This window comes from Schistocerca piceifrons, chromosome 3, assembly GCF_021461385.2.
Source record: "Schistocerca piceifrons isolate TAMUIC-IGC-003096 chromosome 3, iqSchPice1.1, whole genome shotgun sequence".
Lineage (NCBI taxonomy): Eukaryota > Metazoa > Arthropoda > Insecta > Orthoptera > Acrididae > Schistocerca > Schistocerca piceifrons.
The window spans coordinates 82,987,689-83,009,325 of record NC_060140.1 but is presented as its reverse complement, the minus strand read 5'-3'; the positions used below and the strand labels follow the sequence as shown (position 1 = coordinate 83,009,325).

Here is a 21,637-nt window from a genome sequence, read left to right as displayed (position 1 = left end):
TCAACGCACTTGGTCTATCGTGGTACAAGCTTCCTGATACCCTCATAAAAGAATGTTCTCGGTTGAGCTGCGAGCCAGGAATGCACCACTTCTTTCACTGCTTCGTCCGAGGCAAATCGACGGCCCCTTAATGCCTGTTTGAGTGGACCAAACAAGTGATAGTCAGAAGGGGGAAAATTGGGACTATATGGAGGATGATCCAGCACTTAAAATTTGAATTTCTGGAGCGTTTCAGCAGTGTGGGCAGCAGTATGCCGACGGGCATTATCGTGCAACAACACAACACCTTTTGACAGCAATCCTCGGCGTTTGCTTCGGATTGCAGGCTTTAGCCTGGCAGTAAGCATCTCACTGTAACGTACACTGTTTATTGTTGTGCTCCTTTCCCCATAATGTTCCAGTACTGGACCTTGTGCGTCCCAAAAAACCGTAAGCGTCAGTTTTCCTGCGAACGGTTGGGTCTTGGAACTTTTTCTTGTACGGCGAATTTGGATGTTTCCGTTCCATACTCTGCCGTTTACTCTCCGGCTCGTAATGATGGATCCATGTTTCGTCACCGGTAATGGTACTGTCTAAGAAATTGACCCCTTCGTTACCATAGCGATACAAATGTTTTTAGCAGGTGTCCAAGCGCGTTTGTTTATGCAACTGTATGAGTTGTTTTGGGACCCATCTTCCACAAACTTTATGAATCCCAAGTCCGTTGTGGTTGATTTCGTTGGCAGAACCGTGGCTAATTTGCAACGATGTGCCACTTCGTCAGTAGTTAACCGTCTGTCTAAGAGAATCATTTCACTTGAACGCTCAATGTTGGTAAACGGTCGTCCGGCTCCTTTATCGTCCGCAATACTTGTGCAACCATTTCGGAATTTTTCAGTCCATTCGTAGACACTCCATTGTGACAAAACACTGTTCCCTGACTGTACCGAAAGTCTTCGATGAATTTCGGCCCCTGATACGCCTTCCGACCACAAAAATGGACCACTGGATTCTTTGGTGCAAATAGACAGCGGGGCAGCCATGATTAACAGCACGGCAGCGACAACGAAACTAACATAGCAGCTTGAAAATTGCTAACATATAACAACAAATAAACAAAGCATGCGTCATCAAAGTAAAATGACAGTACCACCTAAATAAACAAAAATATAACTAAATTACGGATAATAATTGACTTACCTTCGTACATAGACTGATGTTCTTCATGCGTTCTTCAGTCATAAAACTGATCTGATGCAGTCTTTCCTGTGCAAACCTCGTAACTGCAACTAAATTCATTTGAACCTTGGTTTCCCTATACACATTTACATCCTCTAATCCTCTCTCGATTACCAAACTGATGATTCCTTGATGCATGAAGGATCGCTTCTTTTAGGCAATTACGCCATAGTTTTTTTCAGGCACAGTTTCATTCCATACCTATTCATTAGTTATTCAATAAACTTATCTGATCCGCGACATTCTTCTGTAGTACTAATACCAAAAGCTTCTACTCCTGTATAGTGTGAACTTTTTATCATCCCTTTTTCACTTCTGTACAAGGCGACACTCCAGAAATCTTACCTTCAGAAAAGACAAAGTACGATTATGCAATTTCACAAAACTGAAATTCAATCCACCTCTCCTAATGAAATTAGGTAGATAATAAATTCACTCAAAAGTAAAAGTTTACGTGGAATTGATGCCATTTGCAACAGAGTACTAAAAGCTTGTTCCCAGCAGACAAGCAGAATTCTCAGGTACATACGTAGTACCTCACTGAAACAGTCCATTTTTCCAGATAGACTGAAATATGCTATTGTTAAACCATTGCATAAAAAAGTGGATAGGTCTGATGCTAACAACTACTGTCCATTCTCAATTCTGACAGTTTTACCCGAAATTCTTGAAAAAGTAATGTACTAAAAAGTATCTTCAGGGTCATTCCACACCAAGTGGTCTAAAACTGAAAAAAGTTCCCACCATCATGGTCTCCAATTTTCGTCAAATTTTAACTGTAGCTTTAGTCAAGTGTTGAAGTAAGTTTCCCAAGATTTCAGGCCTCTAGCTGCAATAGCTGCTGATCTAGACCCCCTTGTCTGAAGTGTACTTAGTCCGTGTGCATGCAACATAAAAAAAATGTCATATTTGGAGTCTAATAAAATCGAAACTAATTCATAAGAATGGTTAGTAAGATGCGACCCTGTACAGTTTTTTTTGCTGATTCCAACGAAATTATGTATAACATTACTCATGCAAACCCCGGTCAAATAACTCGACTCAAAGTATACTTCAAAATTTGTCGTGACACAACGCGACAAATTTTGACCAATATTAAGACTGCAATGATTTCCTTGCAGTTGAAGATATGGACTTGAACTTTTGGCCAAGCTTCATGCTTGTGCTAGACATAATGCAGCCGGATTTGCAATGATCCAGGCCATATGGTCGCCCTGCAGTATCTCTTCAAATTAGGCAGTGTCAGCACAAACGGTAAAATTTACCAAAGTTTCAAGCCAATTACTAAAAAATAGTTGGCCTGAATCTGCTTGTGAATAGTATCACCTAAAAGAGAAACTCTTGCTCTACAAGACTGACATTTGTTTTTTTTGCAACGCGACCATTAAGTACTCATTAACTCACATCAAAGTTGTTATATTTTGTATGCGCGATGCACTAATTTTTCTTCATTTCTAGGAATTTGAATCTTAATAGTCGCTTAGAATTACTGATATAATTGGATATTTCATTCGTGTTTTATTCAGTGATTGGCCAGTGAGAGATGTCAGAAGTTAATGAAGAAGAAGAATCGTTGGCCCCCTGTTCAATTGGAAAAGATGCTGCTGCATCGAAGTGCCATGTTATCTTCTATGCTAAGAAGACTGGATTCAAAGCGTTTAGTGATTTCACAGAATGTGACCAGAAATTGCTTGTTTCGCGTTCAGAAGCCAAACTTGACGAAAATTCCATCATTTGCTTCCACCATGAAGCCCTCTTCCTACATGAATATCAAGCGATGCAAAAGAAATGTTGCAATCCATTCAAGAAGAGGAATCACAATGTAAAAGCTGGACTTAGACTGCTTGATAATGAAACAGCTGCCAAACTTTGCCTGTTAAAGAAAAAAGAAGTGATTGATATAAAACCTGGTCAGAAGCTTTGCCCTCGCTGCATGTCGGCACTGAACCAAAAGCTAGAAGATTCATCATCACTATCAACCCAATCTGAACAAGATTTCACAACGGATGAAACTCAACCAGCCATCAACAAAAGTTTATCATTTATTGGTGCTTCACCATTGAAAAGAAGACAACTAAGTAAAAGAGATAAGCAAAGCTATGCAAAAAGAAAGATCTTGGATGCACAAAGTTTAATTGGGAATCAAATTGCTGCTGCTGTAGGAATCAATTACGATGAACAGCCAAGTTCAAGTAAAAGTCGCCCATGCAATAATTGTGCAGATCTTGATAATCTTATAGAAGAGTTGAAAGAAAAATGTAAAGTGTCAAATCGTAGGACAAAAGTTCAAATATTGACCTTGGTTCCAAGAAGCTGGACAATTAAAGATACGACAACAGCATTTAATGTATCAGAAAGAATGGTAAAGCAAGCGAGAAAACTGAAGAATGAGCAAGGTGTTCTAGCTTTTCCAGCAAATCGGCAAGGAAGGAAGCTTTCAGATGAAGTTGTCCAGAAAGTACATGACTTTTTTCAAGATGACGAATTCAGCAGACTTTGTCCAGGGAAGAAAGACTGTGTGCCTGTGAGAATTTCAGGAACAAAGGTGTACAAGCAAAAGCGGTTGTTGCTTTGCAATTTGAAGGAAATGTACGTGTCTTATCAGAAGCAAAATGGACCAGAAATTGGCTTCTCAAAGTTTTGCGAGCTTAGACCAAAATGGTGTGTTACAGTTGGCTCTGCTGGAATGCACTCAGTTTGTGTCTGTACAATACACCAAAATGTCAAGCTTATGCTCACTGGTGCATCAATCAATGAAGACTACAAGGAAATTCTTAGCAAAGCTGTTTGCAGCTTGGAAAACAAGGATTGTATGCTTCATCGTTGTGAAAACTGCCCTGGTCCAGAAGGTGTAGAAGCAGTTATTGCAACATATTTTGAAGATAATGACCCTGAAGAACTGATTGAGTACAAACAATGGATTCATACCGACAGGGATACTTTAGAAACAAAGCAGCTTTCAACAGAAGAGTATGTTGAAGATATTGCAGCAAAAATTTGGAACCTGTCTTGTCATCACTACATTGCCAAGCATCAAAGCCAGCACCTGAAAGCTCTCAAAACTGATTTGAAAGAAGGCGAATTCATAATACTAATGGATTTTGCTGAAAACTATTCATTTATTGTTCAAGATGCAGTGCAAGGCTTTCACTGGGAAAACAGTCAAGCAACAGTTCATCCATTTGTAGTCTACTACTGTGAAAACGAAGAGGTGCAATGTGTGAATCTTTGTGTTATTAGTGACTGCCTTCGACACGATATGATTACTGTCCATGTTTACATTGGAAAAGTAATCAATTACCTGAAGATGCAATTTTCCAAAATAAGCCACATCCACTACTTCAGTGATGGTTCAGCTGCACAATATAAGAATTTCAAGAATTTTCTCAACTTATGCTATCACAAAGAAGATTTTGAAATAACAGCAGAATGGAATTTCTTTGGAACAAGCCATGGAAAGTCGCCTTGTGATGGCATTGGAGGCACAACAAAACGGTTGGCAGCAAGAGCAAGTTTGCAACGTCCATATGAAAACCAGATTCTAACACCCAAAGATCTTTTCAACTTCTGCAATGATAATATCAATGGAATCAAATTCTTTTTCATCAGCAAAGAGGAAGTTGAAGAAGAAAAAGCTTCTCAAGAAGAAAGATTCCTGCAAGGGCACACTCTAGCTGGCACAAGAGAAAACCACCATTTTTTGCCCATTGATATGACGACAATTAAGGTCAGTAGAGTTTCTAATGATGCGACATCTTTTTTGGCCAAAATTAGTGCTGCTGAAGTAGTAGTTCAAGTCATGGATCTTCAGCCTGGGCAGTATGTTGCTTGCATTTATGAAAAGAAATGGTGGATTGGAAACATCGTTGAAATCTCAGTCGAACAGAAAGATGCTTTCATAAGCTTTATGCATCCTCATGGTCCTGCAAGTTCATTTTATTGGCCCTTAAGACGTGATACTTGCTGGATTCCAGAACAACTTATCATTGGTGTTATTCCAGCTCCATCAGTGACATCATCTGGTCGGCAATACAGTTTTCCTGAAAGCATTCTCTTGCAAATCAACGATGCTTCCAGAATGATGAAGTAACTGAGGAAGACAGGCTTGGGAACCTGCATAAAGAAACCCACAATCAGGCTTGGGATCCTGTGGTAAAGACACCCTGTAATCAGGCTTGGGAACCTGCAGTAAAGATACCCACCCGTGGCTGTTACTGCATGGCTATCGGGCGTGGCCCCTATGGCGATGGGGATGCTGGTTTTATTGTGATAACCAGTAATGGCTCAGCCATCATGGACCAACGCAGGGCACTGCGCACACAAAATATAAGATACTTTGACCTGAGTAAATAAGCACTTAATGGAAGCGTTGCAAAAGAAAAATATATCCATCTTGTAGAGCAAGAGTTTCTCTTTCAGATGATACTATTCACAATTAAATCCAGGCTGACTATTTTGTAGTAATGGGCTTTGAACTTTGGTAAATAAAGCCATTTGCGCTGACACTGCCAAATTTGAAGAGATTTTGCAAGGCGACTATAAAGCCTGGGTAGTTGGAAATCCAGCTGTATTATGTCCAGCACAAAGATAAGACTTGGTAAAAAGTTCAAGTCCATATCTTTATCTGCAAGGAAATTATTGCAGTCTGAATATTGGTCAAAATTTGTCGCATTAAGTCACGACAGAATTAGGGGTACACTTTGAGTCGACTTGTTTGACCGGATTTTGCATCAGTAATCTTATAATTAATTTCGTTTGAATCAGCACAAAAAACTGTACAGGGTCTCATCTTACTAACCATTCTTATGAATTGGTTTCAATTTTATGAGACCCCAAAAATGGCATTTTGTCTGATGTCGCGCGCATGCGAACTTACTACCCTTCAGACAAGGGGGTGTAGATCAGCAAGTATTGCAGCTAGAGGCTTGAAATCTTGAGAAACTTAATTTAGCACTTGACTAGTGCTACAGATAAAATTTGAAGAAAATTGGAGACATGATGGTGGGAAGGTTTAGACCACTTGGCATGGAATGACCCTTCACATAATTGAAAAATGAAGTACTAAGAAAATGTCAGATTCGTTTTCAGAAAGACTTTTCAACAGGAAATGCTTTATATACTTTCACTGATGAAATATTAAATGCTGTAAATAACCAAACATCGCCCATTGGGATATTTTGTGATCTCTCAAAGGCTTTTGTCTGTGTCAATCACGAAATTCTTCTAGATAAGCTTACGTATTGTGGTATGAGTGGAACAGTGCAGAAATGGTTTACTTCATATTTAACTGGAAGAATGCAGGAGGGTGAAATTGATAGTACAACTAGTCTGCAAAACTCAGCAGAATCCTCTAACTGGGGAGTTATCAAGAATGGTGCTCCATAGGGTTCTGTGTTGGGTCCCATATTGTTCTTAATATATGTTAATGACTTACCGCTCTATATTCATGAAGGTGCTTTGACTGATCAAATAATAAATGCTCTAAATAAGTAAATGTCACTCATTGGGATATTTTGTGATCTCTCAAAGGCTTTTGACTATGTGAATCATGAATTTCTTCTAGATAAGCTTAAATATTGTGGTATGAGTGGGACAGTGCACAAATGGTTTAATTTATACTTAACTGAAAGAATGCAGAAGGTTGAAATTAACAATACAGATAGTCTGCAAAAACCACCAGAGTCCTCTAACTAGGGAGGTATCAAGAATGGTGTCCCACAGGGTTCAGTCTTGGGCCCCTTATTGTTCTTGGTGTATATTAACGACTTGCCATTCTATATTCATGAAGATGCAAAGATAGTTCTTTTTACTAATGATACAAGTGTTGTAATCACACCAAAAAAACAAGAATTAGCTGATGAAATTGTAAATAATGTCTTTCAGATAATTATTAAGTGGTTCTCTGCATCTTTGAGAAAATGCAGTACATACAGGTTGGTACAGTAAATGTCATATCACCATTGATAAATATAGAGTTAAATAGAAGTCTATTGCTAAGGCGGAACATTTGAAATTTCTTGGTGTGTGCATTGATGCGAAATTGAATTGGAAGAAATGCCTTGATGATCTGCTGCAGTTGTTAGGTTCACATACTTATGCTATTAGAGTTATATCAGTAAATTAGCCTAATATGTCTATTTTCATTCACTGCTTTCATATGGCATCATATTTTGGGGTAATTCAATATAAAGAGAAAAAATATTCATTGCACAAAAGTGTATAATCAGAATAATAGCTGGATCCCACCCAAGATCACCTTGCATACATTTATTTAAGAAACTCAGGCTATTCACAGTACCTTCACAATACATATATTCACTTAGGCAATTTGTTATTAATAACCAATCCCACTTCAAAAATAATAGCGAAGTGCACAGCTACAACACAAGAAGAAAGGATGATATTCACTATTCTGGGTTAAATCTGACTTTGGCACGGAAAGGAGTGAATTATGCTTCCACAAAAATATTTAGTCATTTGCCAAATAGCATTAAAAGTCTGACAGACAGCCAACCAATATTTAAAAATAAATTAAAAGAATTTCTGAATGACAACTCCTTCTACTCAATAGATGAATTTTTAGATATGAAGTAGTAATACATACATACATATATATATATATATATATATATATATATATATATATATATATATATATATATATTCGATAGATGAATTTTTAGATATGAAATAGTATTACGGTACAGTATATATGATTACGAAACGTCATATATGTGCTCTATGGAACAAGTTGTTATGTAATGTATCCAGTCTCCTGCTTATAGTACGCTTTATCAGTCACACAGTCTGTAACACACAACGAACACATGGGCAGAGGAACTTCCATTCGTCAGGGCCGTCTACTGTGGAAACGATGCATTTCCACACACATATTCGTAGAACCTTTTTTCTCCATTGCCAGTCAGGAATCCGTCCCTGCAGTTCGTCAGTTTTACTAATGTTCGCCATGTACACCCTCGTTACTTCGGCCATCGATAGTTGTTCTTCTAAGCAACTCATCAACCATTGTTAGTGTTTCATTTTCTAATCTAATTCCCCCAGCATCACCTGATTTAATTCGACTTTGTTCCGTTACCTTGTTTTAATTTTGTTGATGTCATCTTATGACCTTTTTTCAATACACTATTGATTCTCGATCGATCTTGAACCTTAAAGTTTTTATTTCTTCTATAACCGCGTTTCCAGATTTATGTTTGGTTCCGCTTGTACCGGCTGAAATAACGCACACAATGGCGGGTTCTTAGCTTTACTCCTGGAGGGACTGAGATGCTGCTGCAACGTATCAACTATCAGATCTCTTAATTACAACTTAAACAAGATGAAATACTTAAATTTGTTGCAATCCATGTCCACGAGAATGTCATGAGTAATTGTTACTGTCGCTGAACATTAATACAAGTATATCACTTGATGCAGAACAAGATTCTAGCCTCTTCTCACAGAGTGCAATCAACGATAACTTTTTATGAAGAGGTCTGTCTTACACAAATGTAGTACTGCTGGCTCGGTAGAGAGACGATGCCGCCGGCCGCGGTGGCCGAGCGGTTCTAGGAGCTTCAGTCTGGAACCGCGCTGCTGCTACGGTCGCAGGTTCGAATCTTGCCTTGGCCATGGATGTGTGTGATGTCCTTAGGTTAGTTAGGTTTAAGTAGTTCTAAGTTCTAGGGGACTGATGACCTCCGATGTTAAGTCCCATAGTGCTCAGAGCCATTTTTGAGAGACGATGCCGTCATCTTCGGCGATGATTGCCGACTAGACTTAGCGGCTCTGTGCTCTGACGTAAGTAAGCGAGCAGATTCGGCGGCGCATGGAAACTCTTCAGGGCGTGTCTGCGCCACCGTCTCTCTGCTTCTGGCAACACTTACGTTTCCTTGTGGTTCCGGCGCGAGTTACCACCCTTGACTTGGCTCCCTGCTCTTCGGACGACAGCACAGTTTCTTTACTGCTTGCTCTATGTGGTGACTGAATAACCTGGGGGATAGGGTCCAAACCTGTGTCACTGCCATCTCAACCAACGTCTGCATTTCCCATCTTCCACTCTTAGAGATGCAATCTAGCTCTAGTACGGGTCGTAGACGATCTTTCACTTCCTGTATTTTATCCATGATAACTTAATTCCGAAGAATGTATTCTAATCATTATTGTCAAAAGCCTGTTCCAAATCTACGCATGCTATAAATGTGGATTTGACAGTCTTTAAGATAAGATTGTTTTGTTTGCACATTGCCTATAGGCTACATTTTGCATATATAGGTTAGATATATTAAACAGTTCATTGAAGTTTTTATAATAAAATGAAAAGGTACTTACAGGACATCACCAATCACTCACTGTTTACATTGACTGATCCTATAATACACAGAAATCCCACTAGATGATCACATATCCCATTCCTCTCCTAAGTATATACATGAAAAAGAAAAACAAAATAATTACATAAATAAATAAAAGACAAAAATTCAAAAACAAAAATAAACAAATAATAAAATCAAAATAATAAGAGTATACACGAACGTGTGTGCGCGCGCCCACACACACACACACACAAAACTTAACATCAACACAAATATAGTCAAACAAAAAACAGTTGAAAGCAAAAACTGATAAAGTTGATAACACTTACAGGAACGAATGACACTCTAGACAGTAGACACACTAAATGGCAGTTACAGTCCTATACTTCAGAAACAGAGAGTGACCACAAGGAAAACTGCAAGATTTCAATAAGTTTACCACATGAGAGAAAGAGTTTTGGCTCACAATAATCCATTGTGTTATAAAAACTTCAATGAACTGTTTTAAATCTATAAACTGAGTGTGCAAACGATAATCTATGTGTGCAAAAGAAAAATTCGTTTAATATTACAGGACACCCACTGAGGATGCCTTGTAAATAATACCAAACGCGTCTGGGTGCGCAAGTTAAATAAAAAACTTAATGTGCAGCGCGTAAAAGTTGATTTTCTTTAAAACTACTGCAATTTTTATACATTAAAGCAGTCAAAGTCCCACCACTCCGGCCGAGGTTTCCGGGGGTTTTCATTTGGTTATGATCCTAACGCTGGAACTGAAATTTTCCTCCTAAATTTTTCCAGTAAGGATTTCGTCTGCCCCATTCCCAGCCAGCTGGGACATTTGACTGAAATACTGACAAGCTGTATTGATGGATCTCAAAATATTCTCAGTATTGTCAATACATACTGGACACGTGAGTCAAGTATTTACGACTAGACAATATTCTCCATTGGGATATTGGCAGAGCTTTAGGAACCAGCTACGCGGCGTTAGTGTTCACTGGTTATGTTTCAATACGCCGTCGTGTGTATCATACCTCAGATTCAAATTTAAGGATTCTTTTAACAGAAAAGAATTTTAACAGGCATACAGTCATTGTGATACCACTTTAGGGTGGTTAACGGACGGTTCCCTGTGACTCTGCTTACTTCATTAAATTGAAAATATTGTATAGATTGGAGTATTACATAACAGTTCGGAAAAACACCCCATTTCGAAAAATACGTCATATATGTCCAATGACTGGGAAGATATCTGCGAAAGACACATCAGTTTCACCAAATTATCACAAAACGTAAAAAATCTGTTTTACGTTAATTGCCTGGACAGGTCATTGCCAGTCAAGTATAATTGATCCACAAGTTACCCCAGAATTTTTTTTTTAAATTGTGCTAGCTAATATTAAAGAACTAGACTTAGAGCATTAGCATGATCTGCCTGTAGTCAGAAATCTCTGTGTTGATCCTAATCTCTTGTCGACGGCGATTGCCATCCTAACGTGTTTTGCTTTCCTATTTTATCTTGTACCAACTCGACGTACGACGCAGGGCTCATCTGAAAATAATTTAGGAAATCTTTGGGATCCGTGGTTCTGACTTCAGTCAGTAAATTAACATGTGGCCAGCCACTCGTTAAAAAAAATATAAAAAAATAAAAGAAAACATTCTCAGACCCATTTCGTCTTTTTCGTAGTCTTGTGTTGCTTGCAAGGTATAGCTAATATAACTGTAACACATGCTTTCTTTTGGGTGTTCGACATCTTAACCTTGCTGTCAGCTGACAATGTTTGTCAATGTGATTGATAGTGTGAAGTCTCTTCAATATATTGAAGGTTTGACAAACTAGAATTGTCGAGAAATATTGAACGTGTATACGCCCGTTTAGCCACACCTGACCGTGACTTACAACACACTATCGTTTATCCAGTTACTGCAAACAGTCCCATTTCATCTGGCTCAAGGACGAAATCACAAATCGTCTTGGAAAGAATATGTCCACGAAGCTCGTAGTGTGTCGTCTTAACACCGTCATTTTTCCCTTACTCGCGAGTTCTTCGCTCTTTTTTGTGGTCTCAGGTCTTCAGTCGCAGTTAATACTATCTTATCTAAGACATTTTCTGCAAGTGCAGTAATCGCAGCATCTAGTAGCCGTGTATGAGCTTTATGTCCCCAGAAGCTGCTTGTAGGATCAGATCGGAGATAAAGAAGCTCACAGAGGACCGAAGCCAGTGCGTCCATTATCGGAGCTACAACCTTAGAGCACAGACGACAGGATTTTTTTTATTGCAATCGCCGATGTACAGAATAATCTCACTGCAAAGGCAGACGGGCAGAATGCCGAAGCGCGTTGTGCAGTTTTATTAGGAACACAAACTGACAGTTGCGTCCGACGACGAGCAGTATGCTAGACAGTCAAACACGGTCCAGCTGTCTAAGTTGACAATGACGGCAAGGAATAAAAATTTAGGAGCAGGAAATCTACAAAGCTGGAAAAGATTTCTTGCAGCAGGGGCGTTTCTCTAGTATTTTGGAATCAGGAGTGGACCGGTATCGCCTGATTTAACATTGGACATTCTTTTAGGTGAAGGCGATGAAAAAGGTGTATACTGTACCTCACATCTTAATTTTGTCAGGTATACAGTTTAGTGAAGAAAAGGTTTGACAAATCACTTACATCTACAACAATCGTACACATAAATACCATATGTTCATTTTTTAAAATATTTGTGAAATTATTATTTTAGCATAAAATATATTCTGTGGCAATAAATGCAGTTCGTCCATTTACTTTCTTTAAGTTAGATCTGAAATCAGTTCGAAACAAATCATCATGTCAAAGAGAAAACGTTCCTTGCTTCTGGATACAAGATGTACACTGATATTGTCACCTAGCTTTTTTAAATTCTTTGCTTATTGTATATAATTTAAAGGATTTGTTGATAATGGTTAAGCTCTGCATTAACCTTTCCACAATACTTTACAGTTTGGTAGAAATAGAGAGATTCAAAATAAAATACTAGAAAAAATAAGATCTGCACTTCCTCCTAGTAAACTTAACTTAGGAACAGCAAGAAGTGTTGTACAGAACTGTAAAATCTTTTTCTATGGGTACATGGAAATAAAATTTCTGACAAATAGCAAAATCGTTTTCAACTTCAGATTAAAGTCTTTCTACTCAACATCTCCTTCTAAGTTACAGGGAAATTCTTTGATAAAAATAAATTATCAGTTAAAATCTTTAGATGGCCAGCAAGTGCTCATATAATTTACACAAATATACACACACACACAGACAGACAGACATTTTTGCCGGCCGTTGTGGCCGAGCGACTCTAGGCGCTTCAGTCTGGAACCACGCGACCGCTATGGTCGCAGGTTCGAATCCTGCCTCGGGCATGGATGTGTGTCATGTCCCTTGGGTTCTTAGGTTTAAGTAGTTCTAAGTTCCAGGGGACTGATGACCTCAAATGTTAAGTCCCATAGTGCTCAGAGCCATTTTTGAACAGACATTTTTGATCGATTGATGCGTACCACAACATAACGATTGTTCTGAACATGATCTATAGGGACAAATGGAAAGAGCACGTAACAAGAATGAAAGACCAGAATAACTAAGCCAGTGCTGAAGTATAAGGCAAAACCAGGAAGAAGGAAGATGGGTCGACCAAAGAAAAAATGGACGGAACAAACTGGAGATGGTTTAATCTTCGTTGTTGTTACTGTTGTTGGTGATAGTGAAAGCGGCCGCGGTGGTGTTGGTGTTGGTGATGTGTTGTTGTTACCGTTGTTGTTTTGCTTTCAGTCTGAAAACTGGTTTGATGCAGCTGTCCACGGTATGTGTGTCTTCACCTCTAGGCAACTACTGCAACCTACAGTCATATCAACGAGTTTACTGTGTTCAAACCCTCTACAATTTTACCCCCTATACTCACTAGCATTATGAATTTGACGAATCCGTGATACATGACGATATGTCCTATCAACCGATCCCTTCTGTTAGTCAAATTATGGCCTAAATTTCTTTTCTCCTCATTTTGAGTCAGTACCTCTTTATTAGTTACCCGACTCATCCGTCTAATCTTCAACATTCTTTTATAGCACCATATTTCAAAAATTTCTGTTGTCTTCTTGTCTTATCTGCTTATTTTTCACTATGTTAACAATATATCTTTTTCAGAAACGCTTGTCTTGGCATTGCTAGTCAGCACTACCTGATTTAATTCGACTATATTCCTTAATCCTTGTTTTACTTTTGGCTGTTATTCATCTTCAACTGCTCTTCCAAGATCTTTGCCATCTGTGACGGTATTACAATGTCATCAGCAAGCAACAACGTTTGCATTTCTCCTCCATATATTCGCTTTACAAATTTCTTCTTGTTTTCATTTACTGCTTGCCCATTGTAAAAACTAAATAACACTTGGGAGAAGTTACAATCCTTTCTTTCTCCTCTTTCCTTTCAGGTCTGTTACCCTTATAACTGCAAATAGGATTCTGAACAAGTCGTTCCCTTTCTTTTTCCCCTGCTACTTTTTGTGTTTCAAACAGTGCATTCCAGTCAACGCTCTCAAAAGCTTTCTCTAAACCTACAATGCTGTAAATATAAGTTTATCTTTCTTCAGTCTATCTTCTAAAAAAGCTATTGGTTCAGTATGTTCTCTTGTGCATCTACATTTCTCCAGAACCCAAGCTGATATTCCTCGATATCGGATTATACCAGTTTTTCCATTTTTCTGTGAATAATTTTGCAACCATGACTTATTAAACTGGTGGTTCAGTAATATTCATAATTGTCAGCAAGAGCTTTGGAGAGATTACCATCCTATCTTCCTCCTTTTTTCCCTCTTTGCAGCAGTAGTTAGTACCTTCCTCTTGGAGTCAGTGGGTATTTCGCCGTCTCGCATATTGCATACAATCTGAAACAGTTCTGTTAGTGTTGAATCTTCCAACTATCTCGATAATCGTGAGGGAATTTTGTCTATTCCATGTGGCTTGCTTTAACTTTGTTCTGTCAAATTCTTTCCCACCTCATCTTCGTTTACTTACTGTTTACTTTCTGTAACACTGCCTTGAATTTCATTTCCCCTGTATACTCCTTGTACATATTCAACACCTTTCCCTTCTTTGCTTATACTGGCGTGCTATCGGAGCTCTTGATATTTATATAGCTGTTTCTCTTTTCTCCATAAGTACATTTAATTTTCCTACCTTTCCTCTAGTCGTGCATACTTTTACAGAGTTGCATTTCTCGTCTACATGTAACACTCAGGGGCTGCGAGCCTCTCTCTTGAATATTCAGGATTTTTTTTTAACTAATCGCCTCAGATGTAAGTCGTGGTCAGCGGAGACAGATGAAGTACTGGGTGACCCAAAGAGTAGAAAGAAAGGTTTCAACCTTCCTAGAGGTCTATGAATGGCGTTGGGCCGAATGAGGACGGGATCGGGTGATGGAAGGAGATGGTGAAAGAGTGGGGGTATTAGGAAGTTCTTACGAGAATACAGTGACGTGCAGCCCATGGATCAATCACCTACTGGTGTTATTCACACTCTTTGCACAGTTTGAGTAAATATATCTGAGTACAGGTTATATAGAATAACATGAACAAACAGATAATTTACAAGACCGCCGACTAAGGCATAAAACACTATCTGGATATATATTCCTGATTATGATGCTAGTATGTCACTAATAGTATGTTATAATAGCCTTTATGAAGAATTTATTGCAGTTTTCGCAGCAGGTATTGCTGTTTTACGTTTTGAATTGATGGTTCAGGTAAAAATTTCTTTTTTTATTCTGAAGAAGTTAAAGTTGAAATGCCTACAATACATAATTTATTTTTGATTCGCTGGAAATTTCACGTACACTATCTGATCAAAGGTATTCGGACATCTATTAGTGGACATTAATATACGGTGTGTCATCCCCTTCGCCTTTATGAGAGATTCATCTCTAATTTCGGTAAGGTGTCTGAATGACTGTGGAGGAATGACAACCCATTCTTCCTCAAGAGCCAAAAGCGGGGGAGATTTTAATGTTGCACGCTGGACTCCGGGAGCGAAGTCAACGTTTGGGGTTCATCTCGGGACTGTGGGTAGGCTGCACCACATATCACTGTGTCACAGACTTTACTTGATGACAGTGTGCATTGTCATGCTGGTACAAGGTGGACTTCTGGAACCAATTTGGAACTCACTAATGATTACTTCCCGTGATTTCATCCAACGTTTTACAACCACACTCCGCAACACTGGACTGTCCCTGTCGGTCAGTACGCGTAGTCTGCCTGGTCTCGGTTTCTCTATGGTTGTTCTTTCACGTTTGCACTTCACAGCCACAACACCAACATCCGACTTGGGCAGCTTTAGAACGGCTAAAATGACCGTAGGTGACATCCAATGAAAAGTCCACTTTCGAAGTCACCGAGCTCTCGTGGCCGACCCGTTCCGTTGTCACTGCACCTGTACTCAAGCTACAAGTCCATACTCCCCGCCTCTCCTTGTACTGGTGGGTCCGTCTCTAGTGACATCTAGTGCTTGACTCCGCTTTACACAGGAGTGTGCGGATACTAATGCCCAGATAGTGTAACTGTACAAGAAGCTCCCGTATTATGTTAATACTGGTCTATTATGATAAATTAGTTTCTTTTCATTTTTTCAGATGGCTGCACCGGGACAAAAATTAGAAGAAGTTTTCACAGCTTTCGCGAAGTTTGGCGACTCGAGGTCTGACGGCAAGGCGATAACGCTGACGCAGTCGGACAAATGGATGAAGCAGGCGCAGGTGATCGACGACCGTAAAATCACCACCACTGACACCGGCATCGCGTTCAACAAGTTCAAGTGAGTGAACTCGTGAACCCCCCCCCCCCCCTCTCTCTCTCTCTCTCTCTCTCTCTCTCTCTCTCTCTCTCTCTCTTACTCTCTATCTACCTCGAAGATGGCAGCCACCTAACAAGTCATTCGTACATCTCATTTAGAATACACGACCTATTCAGAAACTCATCTGCGCTAAAATATGCCGTTATCTGGACAGTTAAAAATGATATATTATTTCGATAGGCAGAACGCTTGCAGAAGCTTAAAATGCCTCAGCTTACCTGGTGTGGAAATGCTCTTGTGACGTCAGCTACAGGCTGATGACTTGATGCCTATATACAATAAGTACTGTGAAAACGCCGACAACACTTAGTACATTGTACAGGGACCGGCAATTCGTAGTTTGGGCTTCTGGGGGCGTTAAACTTGGGGAAAGGTGGCGTCAAATTTCTTCAAAATGAGTTTGGTACCGTAATTTGTTACGAAATCCATTAGTCATTAGGTTAATGTGGTTGCTAAGACTGCGTCTCCGGAATGTTTAGTAAACTGAGGAGGTCGAGAAACAGATCATTTTTCAAGGCGGAGCCCATGTCAGAAAGTTCATGATTTTGGCCGCTGTCGGGTGTCAAAGGTAGAAAAACTTCTGATATGGTGATGATGTGTGTGCGTTCCACGTCTCGTTTACGAACCCAACAAGACCATAACCCTGTCCATTCGGAAGTTATGTCGGAAGCAATCTATGTTGGAACAACATAAATTTAACCATGATGACGCAGATACCCGACTCAGATTTGTTGTAAGAATCTCAATGAAGTATATTTCGCGCAGGAAACCTGTCGCTCACAAAATCCCTGTTCGACTAGTCCTTGAGTGCTGCCCGTCGGCCTGGGGCCCTTACCAAGCTGGGTCAACGAAAAGGATTTTAAAGATTTAGGGAAAGCTGCGCGATTAGTCACAGTTTTGACTAGTCAGAGCTCGGCAAATTACAGACGTAACAAGACAAATGTTGTGCATTGGAAAAGCTCATTCACAACTTTTTAGCTCCCATTTTGCAAAATAACTCAAGAAACACCCTACTTCCTCCAATATGTCTAATACTCGTATACTAATCACGACACTGAAATTAGAAAAATTCGGGCTTATAGAACAATAATATACACAAGAATGGAAAATAAAATTGATGTGTTAGATGACGATCGGTTTGGATTTAGGAAATGTAAAGGCACCATAGAGCAGTTCTGACTTTGTGCTTGACGACAGAGGCAAGACTTCACAATATTTAAGAGAGTTTCATAGGATATGTCGACCTAGAAAAACCGTTCGATAACGTACAATGGTGCAAGATGTTTGAAAATATCAGAAACATGTCTGTTACTTATAGGGTTAGATGGATAACATACAATATTTACAAGTATCAACAATAAGAATGGAAGACCAAGAAAGAAATGTTTGGGTTACAAAGGGTGTAAGACAGGGATGCAGCCTTCCTCTCCAGATGTTCAGCCTGTACGTCGAAGAAATAGTGCTGAAAATAAACTTCAAAACCAGCGTGAAAATTGAGGGACAAAGGCTGTTGGTCAAAGGATTTGCTGACGACATTGTTACCTTCAGCAAAAGTGAGGAAGCCAAAATGAATTTTCACTCTGCCGTGGAGTGTGCGGTGTTTTGAAACGTCCTCGTACATCAAAACTGTGTGCCAGGCCAGGACCCGAATCAAGAACGTTGTCTTTGGCGGACAAGTGCTCTACAGACTTTTTTTTCGCAACTGAGCTGCACAAGCATGACCCAAGATCCGCCCTCACAACTTTATTCCAATTTTGTTCCTTTTTTTTCTCCTGCTGATGGCTTAACGCTGACGGCGGTCTATGCTTCTAGGGTATAAGGTAAGGGAAAATTAACAATTTATTTAACACTTTCAGAGGAGAGTGGGCACAATGGCGGGTCCGTTTCACCTCTGGGACGGTCATGTGCATAAACGGTACTAGGTTTACAATAGTGTGAGTACTATTATATTACAATAATGTAAAACCTCTTCTAATTAATAATTTGTTGTCACCGGATCGGGTAGCGGCGTCACGGCTGCAGTATCCACAGTTTCCTGTTTGTCGGTCAACATGGCATAAGTCGTCGATCAGGGGGAAAATAACAGTCGCATGTTTCCCTAGTGAAGCCGTGAGTCGGCTTGTAACCGCGTACGGCGGATGGATGTCGACTTCGGCACTATTCGAGGCCCAAGAGAAAGACAGACCTCGGTGCGTACGTCACGAAGTTAGGCCAGAGCTTGCTGGCTCGCTCAACTCAGCAGACAAAATGCGTTTGTAGACCGGTTAACTCCGAACTGGGTGTGCACGTACTAAGGAGAATTGCATCTTCTACTGGAATCTGCTATTATGAAGTCTTGCTGATTACTAGTCGTACAGCAAAATTTAAGATCGTTTCTCGACATAAATGTTGTGCATTGAAAAAAAAGCCTCGTTCAGAAACTTTCTAGAGTTCATTTTGCAAAATAACTAAAGAAACACCCTACCTTCTTCAATATGTCTCTAATATAATAATCAAGGCACTATTGTCTATAGCATTTAGTCTCTTCTGCGTATCAGTCCTCATTTTATACAAGCTGTCGTGCCTTGTGTAAGTAATAATCATTTTGGCATGGTTTTAATTTTATTGTACCGCAGTAGAGCCGTGACAAATGGACTTCCTATTATTGTAGGACTAATAACAGTAACATTCCATAATAGTATATTTCAGTAGAAGATGGAATTCTCGTTTGTACATAACCACGCAGTTACGAGTTAATAGGCGTACAAATGCAGCTTGTCTGCTGAGTCGAGCGAGCGAGCGAGTTCGGCCAACCTTCGTGACGTACACTCCGCGGTCTGTCTTCCTCGTAGGACTAGTTACTGTTTGTATAACGTACGTCGCAAGCACAAAATAGGCCCTGCCCTGTGCGCCATCTATGGAGGCTAGCCTTAACACAATGAGTCATATGTAGGTCGGTGGTCTTGTAGGTATGGCTCTTCTCCGTGTCTTATGGAGGACACAGCAATAAGAAAAGAGAAGGTTGTCTGCAGAATCGGAGAAGATAGGAGCAAGTGGAAGATATTGATACGGAGATGTGCCAGGGTGATAGGGAGTAGTTTTGGTGGTACTAGAGAGAGCTATAGAAGGTAACAGTTGTAGGTGAAGACAGATTATAATACATCCAACGAATACTATAATTGAAGGAGGTAGGGTGTAAATGATACACTGAAATGGGAGTTGACACAGGAATTACTTATGACCATAAAACAAAGAAATAAATAAAAAAGTACTGACAGCGTTCTTCCCGCTGGCCATTCGCCGCGTGAAGTGGCCGCGCGGTTTGAGGCGTCCTGTCACGGACTGCGCGGCCCCTCCCGCAGGACGTTTGAGTCCTTCCTCGGGCATGGCTGTGTGTGTTGTTCTTAGCATAGGTTAGTTTAAGTAGCGTGTAAGACTAGGGACCGATGACCTCAGCATTTTGGTCCCTTAGGAATCCACACATTCACTTTTGGGCTGGTTATTCGCCTGTACGAGTAGAATAGCGACTGAGAAAAATGATATGACACCATACAGTGGCTTACGGAGAGCAGATGTAGATGCAAACGTATTTGCATGGAGCACAGCTAGTGCGTACTGAACGTGATCGTGCTCTCTGTGTTGCTATGGACAGAGCAGGAAACACGTACTGAGCATGAACATACTGTGTTTAGTTTGCTAAAACAGGGGCATTTTGTTTAGACTACACTGACGGGGAAAAAGATCGCAATACCAAGAAGAAGTTGTACGACATAGACGAAAGTTGGTAGGCGTGTTTCTACATCTGAAAGATGATGTCTATTGAAATTTCGCGCCGCAGAAGAGGGTCGCTACTAGCCACTATGAGGATGCAAATAAGGGCTGCTTTCAATACACGCTGTAACGGTCGTGTGCGTTAGCTACCTTTTGGACTGGACGTGCTAAGTGAATGTTAGTCAGAAATACCTTTAGGGTGACATCTCACTGAGCTTAAACGAGGTCGTGTAATAAGGCTTTGAGGAACTGGATGTTCCTTCTGCAATATTGCAGCAAGACTTGGCAGGAATGTAGCCACTGTACATGACTGCTGGTAGCTCGCCCTGTAACTTGCATTCCACTGGCCTCAAACCGCCGTCGTTTTCGACTTTAGTGGCGTCAAGCGAGAGCTCGAGGGGAGGGGAGGGTGGAGGTCTGTTGCCTTTTCTGATGAAAGCAGGTTCTGCCTCGGTGGCCGTGATGGCTGCGGTTGATTAGAAGAAGGCCAGCTGAGAGCCTGCAACCAACATATCTGCGTGCTAGTTACACTGAACCTACACCTGGAGTTAGAGTCTGGGGTGCGATTTCGTATGACAGCAAGTGCACTCTCGTGGTTACTCCACTCACCTTGACTGTTAATTTCTACATCAGTTTGATGATTCGATCTGTCGTTTTCTCACTCATGAACAGCATTCCATGGGGTGTTTCCAACAGGATAACGCTCGCCCGCATACCGCTCTTGTAGCCCAACATGCGTTACAGACTGTCGACATGTTGCCTTGGCATGCTCGATCACCAAATGTTCTCCGATCGAGCACATATGGGACATCATCGGACCACAACTCCAGCGTCAACCACAAAAAGCCTTAACCGTCCCACTGTTGATCGAACAAGTGCAACAGGCATGGAACTCCTTCCCACAAACTGACATCTGTCACCTATACAACACAACGCATGCACGTTGGCTTGCTTGCATTCAAAATCTTGGCGGTTACGCGGTTGTTAATGCACCAGCATTTCACATTTGCTGTGGCTTATCTCGCGCAGAAAGGTGGAAGGAGTATATAGAGGGTTTATACAAGGGCGATGTACTTGAGGACAATATTATGGAAATGGAAGAGGATGTAGATGAAGATGAAATGGGAGATAAGATACTGCGTGAAGAGTTTGATAGAGCACTGAAAGACCTGAGTCGAAACAAGGCCCCGGGAGTAGACAACATTCCATTGGAACTACTGATGGCCTTGGGAGAGCCAGTCATGACAAAACTCTACCATCTCGTGAGCAAGATGTATGAGACAGGCGAAATCCCACTGACTTCAAGAAGAATATAATAATTCCAATCCCAAAGAAAGCAGGTGTTGACAGATGTGAAAATTACCGAACTATCAGTTTAATAAGTCACAGCTGCAAAATACTAACGCGAATTCTTTACAGACGAATGGAAAAACTGGTAGAAGCGGACCTCGGGGAAGATCAGTTTGGATTCC

At 40.4% G+C, this 21,637-nt stretch overlaps 1 protein-coding gene across 1 annotated transcript in view; it reads left to right on the top strand.

Annotated features, from left to right (window-relative positions):
- The first annotated feature begins 16,194 nt into the window (after window positions 1-16,194).
- The window catches only part of LOC124789952 (tubulin polymerization-promoting protein homolog), a 48,627-nt gene continuing 43,184 nt past the window's right edge, over window positions 16,195-21,637 (top strand). The window contains exon 1 of the mRNA XM_047257481.1: window positions 16,195-16,376. Within this exon, the coding sequence (XP_047113437.1) occupies window positions 16,195-16,376 (182 nt within the window). The remainder of the gene's footprint in view (window positions 16,377-21,637) is intronic.